The sequence below is a fragment of the Gigantopelta aegis genome, chromosome 1 (assembly GCF_016097555.1).
Source record: "Gigantopelta aegis isolate Gae_Host chromosome 1, Gae_host_genome, whole genome shotgun sequence".
NCBI classification, from domain to species: domain Eukaryota; kingdom Metazoa; phylum Mollusca; class Gastropoda; order Neomphalida; family Peltospiridae; genus Gigantopelta; species Gigantopelta aegis.
Window position 1 is genome coordinate 11,513,968 of NC_054699.1, and position 12,387 is coordinate 11,526,354.

General features: G+C 37.1%; 1 protein-coding gene across 1 annotated transcript in view; it reads left to right on the top strand.

Moving 5' to 3' along the window:
* The first annotated feature begins 375 nt into the window (after positions 1 to 375).
* The window catches only part of LOC121378800, a 28,214-nt gene continuing 16,202 nt past the window's right edge, over positions 376 to 12,387 (top strand). The window contains exons 1-2 of the mRNA XM_041507524.1: positions 376 to 384; positions 851 to 1,049. Of these exons, the coding sequence (XP_041363458.1) occupies positions 376 to 384; positions 851 to 1,049 (208 nt within the window). The remainder of the gene's footprint in view (positions 385 to 850; positions 1,050 to 12,387) is intronic.

Below are 12,387 nucleotides of genomic sequence, written 5' to 3' on the forward strand. Positions count from 1 at the left end.
ACCGAATATTATACCTGGTTCATTGGATGTCCGGTCTAGAAGGGTTCACTGTATACCGTCAAACTTGTCCTAGCGGCCCCTTGTAATCAGCGGTCACCTGCTTTAAGCGGCCACTTTTTCCTTCAAAAACTATTTATAATGTAAATGCACCTGTAATAAGCGGCCACCTGTCTAATGCGGCCGGCGGCCACCTTAATGGGATCCCAGATCGTTAAAATACTAGTATTACAGTATACAGTAAATGTTTAGCATTATATAAAAGTGATATTTTAACAACATCGACAATGTGCAGCGAATAACCGATCTTCACACCTTCAGGAATACTAGTACCCATTCAGTCCCTACTTCTCTGATTTCTATCAATTTAAAAAAAACATGAATCTGGTGTGCATCTAACTGCGACAGGGTAGGCTACGCTTGACATTGGTGGATTCACTTACTATGACAATACACCGCATGAAGTAGGAATTAAATAATTCAATGTAAAAAGAAAACAAACTTGTTGAGAAATGTTAATTTAATACGTTGCATGCTTTCCTGAAGGAGGCATGTAAAAAGTTAATTTATAGTCAACTGTGAAGCATACATACGTTAACTATTAGCAGGACAGACGGTAAAATAATAAACAACATCAAATGGTTTAAAGGCTATATATGTGGCAACCTGTAATCAGCAGCCACCTGTATTAAGTGGCCGCTTTTATTTAATACCTTGTGTGACCACTTGAGACAGGTTTGACTGTATATTGATTTAATTATGATAATTGTACTTGTTTTTCTAACATTATTTCTGTCTGTCGTTTATTTATGAAAATGGTTCCTCAGTTTCAGAAAATGTTGCTCTGAATAAGGCAACCACACAATCGCCAGTTTGTGTTGGTTATGAAGGTGCATCTCATTTGGCTGTAGATGGTAACATTACAACTGAATTTGGACAAAGCAAACCACACGCATGCACATGCGCTAGAGGGACATCTTCCACATTCTGGAGTGTTGATCTAGGAAAACCGTATCCACTTCACAACATAATAATATTCCAGACGAATAGCAGTAAGTCGTCTTACAACATTTATCGCTTAGCTTCACTTTTGCGTTTATACCCAATTAAGATTTTAAGCACGCGGTCCTGGACACATGTCTTAGATATCTGGTCTGTTTGTCCTCGGCAGTGAGTTAATGGCTGAGAGCGATATCGGCGTGGTGGTCATACACCTACCCACCGAGCTGTTAAAACTCACTATGGGTAGAAGCCGGTGCCGGTGTAACGTGGTATTTTGAGCCGCGTAGAATACTGACCCCCGGTCACTTTTCTACGAAAAAAAGAGTGAGTTTTTTACCATACAAAAATGAATCTCTTCTGAAAAAAACCCCGTTGTACTACGACCCCTCAAACATTACAAACTGACGCCGTAAAATAATGACTCCCCTTTATAACCATACAAAATCTTCTGACTGGGATGTCACTGGGATTTCAGCAAGTTTGTGTTTCAGTTATTCAGCTATGTTGTCAAATGACTGTCAAGTGTTAGCTCCTCACTAATAGTTCATTTAGCTAACACAATAACTAAGAATGAAACGTTACCAATGTGTCGAAAACTTACAAACTTATCAGTACTTGTGTGTGATTATGTCCATTGATTAATAATTTTTCTCGATATCGGGCACACGACCACATTTGTTTATCAAAATCAGCCTGGCCGTTGAATGACATATTTGAGGTCATTTCTTACACGTATTATTTCTTGTAGAATGATTACCAAATATAATTATCACAACAGAAATGTCTGCTTATCACTTTCGAAAACAACTAAACTAACAGCATAGCACAAATGCAGTATTATAATGTGTATTGACATAATTTGGCTACGTCTTCAGATTAAAATTACCGACCCGAAAATTGAGTAATTGGGAAACCCAAATATATTCAGGACAAATGGTTGCTAAACCGCAAATTGAACACAACTATAAATTTCAGAAAGATTATTGTTAACACGCACATTGGGCAGCAATGAAAATTGTAAAGAAAACTAATGACATATTGCAAGTTGCACCCCCAAACGAAAATAATGTTAAATATGTACACTTCTTAAGACTGACAACTCTGAACACTACTACCAGGGCTCGGTTTAATGAGCATAGTTATACGCTGTGAGAGCAAAACGTTACAACAACTCCTCGGTTTTGGGGCAATGTCTCAACAGGGATGGCGCAAGCCAGACTATATTTAGTTGTGACAGGTAACCCCGGGATTTCCCTGTATATTCGATGCAGACATCTGCTTTATTTCCACCATCTCCCAAACATTTTTGTTTAATTGGGGTGGTGGCCATTAGTGTAGCCAAAGTGAGGGTAAGGGTCTCTCCCTCAAACTTTTCCCTCCACCCCACTCCAACTTTTATATTTTTCTGTCGCTCTATAACACGACTCACAGAGTATTGTTGATCACTCCCTATTTGTGAGTCCCGCCCGCCCCTCAATACAAAATCCTGTCTGTGCCAGTGGTGGTAAAATTGTAAGACAGGCCAGTTTGTGTGTTTTATTCATACATAGTTTTGTCCTATACCTGAGAAAGTACATACAATGGAACCTCGTTAGTCCGGACAGTATGGTTATTAAGAAAAACGTCCGAATTAACGAATTTCCGGATTACTGAAATGTACGTGATGAGTAACCTCCCTTGATTCAAAAACAAAATAAAAACGACACATTTGAATTTTACAACCAAACAATTCTTCAAACAGTTTTGTTCTGTTGATCCGCCTCGTGGTGTGAATAAGCGCTATTTGTATGTCCGTGAGGCCAGTCTACTATTCAGTAGTGTACTGCCAGGTGCTTGTCTTAAAGTTAGAAAATGCGATGAAATAATGTTGTAAATCTAGGCCACGTGGTCGAGTTCATTTCCACGAAGTGGGCACGTTGTTGAGGAATGCATATTGTTTCTCACTTATATACAATCATTATTAGTTTAAAGTTTCTACGTTTACAGATTATATTTTAAACATATTAAATGGCGAAATTTAATTCATTTCTGCTATATCTACTGATATAATATAAACGCCAACATGATACATTCCTCCGCCTCTAGCACAGAAATACAACTATCTCAAAACCGGCATGAAACTGAATGAGCATTGTTTCACTTATGAAAGAGTCGCAAGCCAGTGTTTTGATAACAATAACATATAAAGACGTTTTCTTTGTCTTTATTTTGGGTGACTGGTAATACTCTTGAGTTGGGCCACCAAAACAATTATGACCTGTATTCAGTAATAAATCATAAAGGCAAGTTGGGAGGGTAGTTACAAAACGAGGTCATGGGGTAAACTAAATAAAATACTCCTCACCCCCCTAAAATAAAACAGCCAGTCTGGTCATAGATCAAAGAAATTATATTAAAAAAAAAAAAACACTTGTGAACACTTGTGCTCTATCCGACTAACACTAAGTAAACACAGGTGAATGGTTAAATAAATTGCGGTGTGAAACCCCGTGCAGCCATTTTATCTTGCCGGTTCCTACACCCCATCCGTTCAATTCATAAGAGTCTGCTACTTTTATTGAAATAACGCACGAACTTTACTTCAAATTATTATTATTAGTTTATTGTTTGGCGCTTATGACATAGATTAATAACTACATTCCACTTAATTGGCTTCTAGATCGTAATTTAAATTACAAATAATATTATCACGAATGTATCGACTAGTTGCCTCGTTTATTTTTAGTTCTTGTTTATTTGAATGTCCGACACATTTTTTATCTATAATAATTTTGCAACCAATGCACATAGCCACACAAAGTAACACTCAAAATGTTTATATTAAACACCTCTACAATCTACTTCTATGTATATATCCTTGCACACTATCAATAACAATTTGAAAATAGTTTACATTGCCTTAAGAGTTCATCTTTTAAAAGGAACCACTTCTTAAAGATACGTTATGGTCGCCATCGTGTATTTCCAAGATGGCCGCCATGAAAAAACCTAATTGATACCAATGCATGTACCCAGAACCCATTTCACCTAGGCGCATAACTTTTCTTTTAATCTAACATAGATTGTTTAGGGAAATGAATATAGTTATTTCATTCACAATATTACAAGATATTTTGTTTTAATATAAAATAAAATAAATATATAAACAACTTATTGATGAACAACACTGCGATAACTATTGTACCATCTTTTTGCTTTTGTATCATCTGTTCTCATTAAAAAAGTGGAAAATGTGTGTGTGTTGCCTTAGTTTTCAAATTTAATAGGGACCACTTGTTCGAGGTACATAAATGTGGCAATCGTGGACTTCCAAGATGGCTGCCATATAATAGTTATTAGTACTAATCAGAATCCTAGCCACCTATACGGACATTTATGGGGCCGAACATTAAGTTTTGCATCAATCAAAATATCACTGATGCATTTTTATTTTTTATGCAAATAACGAAATATACAGTCGAATTACTCAGAGAAAACGTGCAACGTCACTTGTGAATATTTCCATGTTTTTACTTTGGTATCATTATGTTCATGCAAAAAGTTTATTTTGAGCAATTTACTTCAAAGGGATCTATTTGCATGACCACCTAGTCACATCCACTCACTCTTGTAACCATACCACAGGTTAGGGTATTCCGATATATCAGCACCCATACCACCTAGTCTCACAGTTTTCTTTGGTCTAACTTCGAGTTTTGATGGTAATGAATGCAGTTATATCAATATCTGGGTATTTTATAAAAAGAACGAAATATACAAATACATTATTGAGGAAAAAAGCTGCAGTGCATTTTGGGAGTCTTAATTTACCATAATTTTGGTGTAGGTTTTGGAAGCTAACGTAAAATTGTAAGACAGACCAGTGTGTGTGTGTGTATATATATATATACAGACGTGTATATTGTATGTTCTTTGTATATACATGCATGTATATTGTATATTGCGAAAGTGTTTCCACAAACTGTGGCATGATCCGGCCTGCTATTCTGGGTACCATCTCCTCTGAAACATCCGACCCAGGTGGGCTAGGCACCTGCCCAGTCATCGCACTATGCACTTTTGTGGGGCGGGGCGTGGCTGCCTGATTATCCTTACCCTTCAACCCGCCAGTCTTTCTTCATTCAGGCATTATTAACTGAAATTCATGTAAACTTACTTTGGTACTAGTTTTAATCTATTAACCTAATGCAGTAATCAAAAATATATCACCAGAATCAGTTAAAAATATGTATTTAACAAATCCAAGGATGTGACACTAACCAAACTACTTGTACAATAATGTAATAAAAACAATGCCATTTTATTATTATTATTATTATTATTATTATTATTATTATTATTATTATTTGATTTTTTGGCGCTTATGACATTAATAACTACATTCCACTTAATTAGCTTCTAGATCGTAATTTAAATTACAAATAGCATTATCACGAATGTATCGACTAGTTGCCTCGTTATATATTTTTATTTCTTGTTTAAAAATTGGAACGTCCGACACACATTTTATCTAATGCATCCAAATTAACTAATGCATTTAAACTCCAGGAGTAGCTTTTTAGTGGATATCACCCTATAAACACAGTGAGACGAGGACACATTCTTGTACAATATTTTGTGGTAGGGATAACTAAATAACGACACCCCAGCACGAAAAATACATCGGCTATTGGGTGTCAAACTATGGTAATGCAAACAAATAAAGTCATGATCAACATCGATATAAAAATTCAAGATTTAAACAAAAACACAGTGTAAAGAACTGTGCGTAAATACACATCACATATAGATACTGACTTTCACTCAACATTGCAATTGTCTCTCGAAGAAAACAAGGGGAGTTGTGCTGTATTGGCCATTCTCAAAGAGAATGTTACACACCTGCACCACGGTGAGGTTAAATGTATAATAAGTTGGCAACCAATGCACATAGCCACACAAAGTAACACTATTTTTTAGATTAAACACCTCTATAACCTACCGCTATGATATATAATACATATATAAATTGGTGTAATAATGAAGTCACCAGCGGTCAAAAATATCATTATTTTGCAGGAAGTCAACAGATCTTTACACACTACCAATAACAATTAGAAAATAGTTTACATTGCCTTAAGAGTTCATCTTTCAAAAGGAACCACTTCTCAAACATACGTTATGGTCGCCATCGTCGATTTCCAAGATGACCGCCATGCACAAACTTATTGATACCAATACATGTACCCCAGAACCCATATTGCCTAGGTTCGTAGCTTTTCTTTTAATCTAACTTAGATTTTTGAGGGTAATTAATGTAGTTATTTCATTCACAATATTACTAGATATATTTTGTTTTAATATAAAATAAAATAAATATATAGACAACTTATTGAGGAACAACGCTGCGATAACTATTGTACCATCTTTTTGCTTTTGTATCATCTGTTCTCATTAAAAAAAAGTGGAAAGTGTGTGTCTGTTGCCGTAGTTTTCAAATTTAATAGGGGCCACGTGTTCAAGATATATAAAGATGGCAATCGTGTACTTCCAAGATGGCCGCCATATAATAGGTATTAGTACCAATATATCAGAATCCTTGCACCTATACTGACATTTATGGGGCCTAACATTAAGTTTTGCATCAATCAAAATATCACTAGATGGATTTCTATTTTTTATACAAATAACGTAATATACTCAGGTAAAACGTGCAACGTCACTTGTGAATATTTCCAAATTTTTACTTTGGTAACATTCTGTTCATGCAATAAGTTTATATTGAGCAATTTACTTAAAAGGGATCTATTTATATGTCCACCTAGTCACATCCACTCAAACTCTTGTAACCACAGGTTAGGTTATTCCAATATCTCAGCACCCATACCACCTAGTATCACAGTTTTCCTTTGGTCTAACTTAGAGTTTTGATGGCAATGAATGCAGTTATATCAATATCTGGGTATTTTATAAAAAAAGAACGAAATATACAAATACATTATTGAGGCAAAAAGCTGCAATGTATTTTGGGAGTATTAATTTACCATAATTTTGCTGTAGGTTTTGGAAGCTAAAGTTAGCTTGAGGGAATTCCATTCAAGAACCTTTCATGGTACATTGAGATCAGAATTTTCTCCCCGTTCCTCGGATGTGGCATATGTTTATATTGTTCACAGTGATTCATATCATTACCATTGTAAGCACATTGTTTTGAGTGTGGCAATGGGACATACTGGGTGGGTGGAATGTTTTCCATTGTCTCCCTATTCTGGCATTACAACACATTCCTTTCTTCGTCAACATGTTCCAGGCCACTGGTATTATCATGAGAGTTACTGGTGTAAAAGGTGAGTGTCATGCAGATAAAGCACGAGCCACATCAGAGTAGCAGTTCCATACACCCCAAGCTGTCCTTTTTTCTTTTATTTTTTTCCAAAGAAAGCAGACGTTATGTCACATTCTGTGAAGAGGTGGAAGAGAGACAGGGCCAGTGATTTAACTTTACTTCGTAAGACGTCATATGTACACTAGTGTCTACTTCCTTGAATACCTTTGTCTTACTCATCTCTTCTAAATTTGTTGATGCTACTCATAATGCATGCATCCCATACAACATTGTATGTTGGAATGTTCTATGTTATATGCAACAAATACATGGTCGGCATACTCATCAGGTATTTTGGTAATAGCTGATGTCACTGTTATTCTTTGATGGCCCAATCGTTCAGTGCCACCATGTAACCATGATAAAGCTGACACTGGACGTTTAATCCATGAACCTTCCTTAGAAATGAATAATATACTGTAGGTAGTCGCGACATAGATTAACTTGATTGTTAATTGCAATATATAGAGGCATATATTAGTCAAGATGCTTCACTGATTCCATAGTCTGAGTGAATGTGGCACTAGATGGACATGCAAATAGGTCCCATCGAACTACACTGAAAACTCTATGTGTTGCTGTGAGAAGAAAATTGTTCAATAGAAACTTATTGCATGAACAGAGTGATACCAAAGTAAAAATAAGATGTAATGCGACTGTATATTTTCGTTATTTTTATAAATGCATGTAGTATTTTATTAATAAAACTGCATTAATTATCTCAAAACACAAAGTTAGACCCAAAACAAATGCGAGTATAGGTGACAAAAGCAAAAAGATGGAACATCAATTGCAGCATTGTTCCTCAATAAATTGTCTATATATTTTATTTATTTTATAAATATAATACATCTAGTTATATCGTAAATGATATAACTACATTACAATCAAAACTATGAGTTAGATTAAAAGAAAAGCTACAAGCCTAGGTGGTATGGGTTCTGAGGTATTGGTATCAATAGGCTTTTGAATAGCGGTCATCTTGGAAATTCATGATAGCGACCATAAGGGTATCTTGGACAAGTGGTCCCTTTTAAAAGATAGACTCTTAACACAATGGTTAACTATTTTCAAATTGTTACTGGTAGTGTGTAAAGATCAGTTGACTGCCCATATATACTAATTTGAATATATGTGATACATCAGGTGAAAGAGGTGTTTGATATAAACATTTTGAGTACTACTTTGTGTGGCTATGTTCATTGGTTGCAAAGTTATGGTACATTTTCGTATTTCTACCCCAAAATATTGTATGAGAATTTGTCCTCACTTTACTATGTTTATGGGGTGATATCCACCAAAAAAGCCACTCCTTACAAAAGTATTGCACTCTTTTCATACTATTTTATTAACTAAAGGCATAAGGCTATTCAAAAATCACCATGCAAATTTGCCCGCCCAGGTGATACAAATTCGTTAAATTTCAGAGGCCGTGGACTTCAGCGGCCATGACCTTTGTTCTTAGTTACAGAGATGAATATTCTTAAATGTTCTATGTCGTAAGACATTACGGTTCTAAACGAATAATTTTAGTTGTATGTAGCAGTGTTCTTAGTCCAAATAAAAATTTACAATTTTAGAAAGAATTCGATATTTTGGAGCATTAGACAAACAATATATATATATATATATATATATATATATATATATATATATATATATATATATATATATATATCCAAATGAAAAACCATACGCTGATAAGTATTACATATATTTAAGTCCATGAGTTACACTTTAACAACGAGTGTCTCGGTAACGAGAAAAGGACGCATAGAATATATTACCCCAGCGGGTACCCCTAAACGGGGGAAATAAAAATAATAATTTCTCACTAAGAAACTAATTGGTGTACCGTACACTATTATTGGACAATTTTACACTTACAAACCAATGACATTCCCGGTTCTAAATATGACGTAACCCTCACGATTTGGCAAACATACACAATGACGTCATGTTTGCGTTTGCGTCTACGTCACTCGCTTTTTATTTTTTAAATTGTAATAAAATGTAATTCAGCTATTGAGGTCTTTACCTTGTTGTGGTGTGTTAGCTTGTGTGTCTCAGGGACCTTAAGAGCTATGCCGGCGGGAGTCTAGTACTCCTGGTAGGGTCACCCAAGTCGGATCGGTGGTAGGGTAGAGGCCAGACAAATATTGACCTCCTGGCCCTCCAGATTGGGGGTTGGGCAATGGGCTAACAACCCATTCCCGTAAAATACCAACATTGTTATAGAAACTGAAATCAGAGATCAAAACCGTGGCCTAAGGAATGAAGCAGACCAGGAGACCTGATCAATGGCAGAGGGCAGTGAAACCCAGCTGGGAGCTGCCATCCTGATGGTGAATTTTCTGAAGCCAAACGCTAAGATGAAAATCGGATGTTGGAATGTAAGGACTATGTACCAGACTGGAAAACATGCTCAATCATACAGCTACAACATCGATATCCTATGAATCAGTGACACGAGGTGGACAGAAGCAGGCAGAATGCAGCTTGCAAATGGACAAGCATTGTTCTACTCGGGACGACAGGAAAATCACTGATGGAATGGACACCAGTTGGATTAAGACTTCTCAGTGCTAGATTCAATTCAAAGTACACACAGCTCACCATTTTATGGTGCTATGCTCCAACTGAGGATGCTGAGGAAGAAGACTAAGACCTCTTCTATGACCAGTTGCTGGAGATCCTTCAAAATGTCCCAGCACATGATATGCTGCTTATGACTGGGGACTTTAATGCAAAAGTTGGAAATGAAAACAGTGGAAAAGAACAGAGCATGGGGGAAAATGGCTGCGGAATTATAAATGAAAACAGGGAGTGGATCTGTGAACTGCGCGAAGAACATAATTTAGTTGTGGGTGGCACCCTGTTCCAACATAAAGATATCCACAAGCTCACACGGCTCCATTATCAACCAGATTGACCACATCTTGATAAACAGAAAGTGGAGAAGTTCTTTACAAGACGTAAAGGCACGACGAGGTGCAGATGTTGCTAGTGGCCATACCCTAGTGATTGGACTCCTAACATGTAAACTGCAGAAGACAAAAATGGACAGGAAATAGGCTTACAGTTCCACAAAACTGAAAGATACCGAAGTAAGAAGATCTTTCCAAGTCGAACTCAGAAACAGTTTCAAAGCTTTAGAAGAGGGAGAGAAGATCCTTGGATACAAAAAGAAGAAAAAAGAAGAGTGGATCTAAAAAGAGACCTGGGAAAAGATTGCTGAACGAAAAGAAACAAACAGGAACATGAAAGCTTCCAGCTCTCAGAGGCTTAAAGATCGTTTCAAAAACAGATACTCGGAGCTGGACAAGGAAGTTAAGAAGATGGCAAAACATGATAAGAAAGTCTACATAGAGGGTTTGGCAGATCAAGCCGAACAAGCTGCACAGAGACAGGATTCAAAAACTCTATACAGAATCACAAACACTCTTGAGGGGGAGAAACCATCATAATGACCTGTCCGTCAAGGATATGAATGGAAACATCAAAATAAAGGAAACCGAAAAGTTAGCCAGATGGATAGATCACTTCCAAAGCATACTGAACAGAGCAGAACCAAACAGCCTAACATAAATTCCAGAAGCAGACCAAGACCTTGACATGAATATTGATCCACCAACACTCACAAAAGCGAAGAATGCCATTAGAGCTATGAAGAGTGGAAAAGCACCAGACGCAGATATGGTAACTGCAGAAATGCTAAAAACAGAAGAAAATGAAACACCAAAAATCCTGACTGAGATCTTCAAGCAGATTTGGAAGACAGAAGATATACCGGCAAATTGGAAAGCCAGCATACTAGTCAAATTGCCAAAGAAAGGAGATCTTACCAACTGTAACAACTGGAGAGGAATTACATTGTTGTCACTCATCAGCAAGGTCTTGAACAAAATCATATATAGTCGCCTAACCACTGCATTAGAAAATGACATGTGTCAAGAACAAGCTCGATTTCTGAAAGGAATGTCTTGCAGAGACCACATCTTCACCTTGAGACAGATCCTGGAACAGAGCAAGGAGTGGAACTCAACAGTATATGTCAACGTCATCGACTTTGAAAAAGTATAGTATCCACAGGGAATCGCTCTGGCGGATACTCAGACACTATAGCATAGCATACCCCCCCCCCCCCCCCCCCCCCCAAACTTGTTAACAGCATCAGGCTGTCATATACACATGTCTGTTCTTAAGTTATAAATGGCAATCTTCTTAGTGACCCTTTCAATATAAACGCCGGGGTAAAACGAGGGTGCATTCTTTCACCATTCTTGTTCATAACTGGGATAACTTGAGATAGATCCTGGAACAGAGCAAGGAGTGGAACTCAACAGTATATGTCAACTTCATCGACTTTGAAAAAGCCTTTGACAGTATCCACAGGGAATCGCTCTGGCGGATACTCAGACACTATGGCATACCCCCCAAACTTGTTAACAGCATCAGGCTGTCATATACAGATGTCTGTTCTCAAGTTATAAATGGCAACCTTCTTAGTGACCCTTTCAATATAAACGCCGGGGTAAAACAAGGGTGCATTCTTTCACCATTCTTGTTCATAACTGGGATAACTTGAGATAGATCCCGGAACAGAGCAAGGAGTGGACCTCAACAGCATATGTCAACTTCATCGACTTTGAAAAAGCCTTTGACAGTATTCACAGGGAATCGCTCTGGCGGATAGTCAGACACTATGGCATACCCTCCAAACTTATTAACATCAATAGGCTGTCATATATAGATGTTTGTTCTCAAGTTATAAATGGCAACCTTCTTAGTGACCCTTTCAATATAAACACCGGGGTAAAACAAGGGTGCATTATTTCACCATTCTTGTTCATAACTGGGATAGACTGGATCATGAATACTTTGGAACAATCAGGAAGAAGAGGGATCCAGTGGAATTTCGCAAGCATGCTCGAAGACCTCGATTTCGCAGATAACATCTGTTTACTTTCTCACCGTCATATAGACATACAGGCCAGGACACGAGACCTAGCAACCAATGCAGA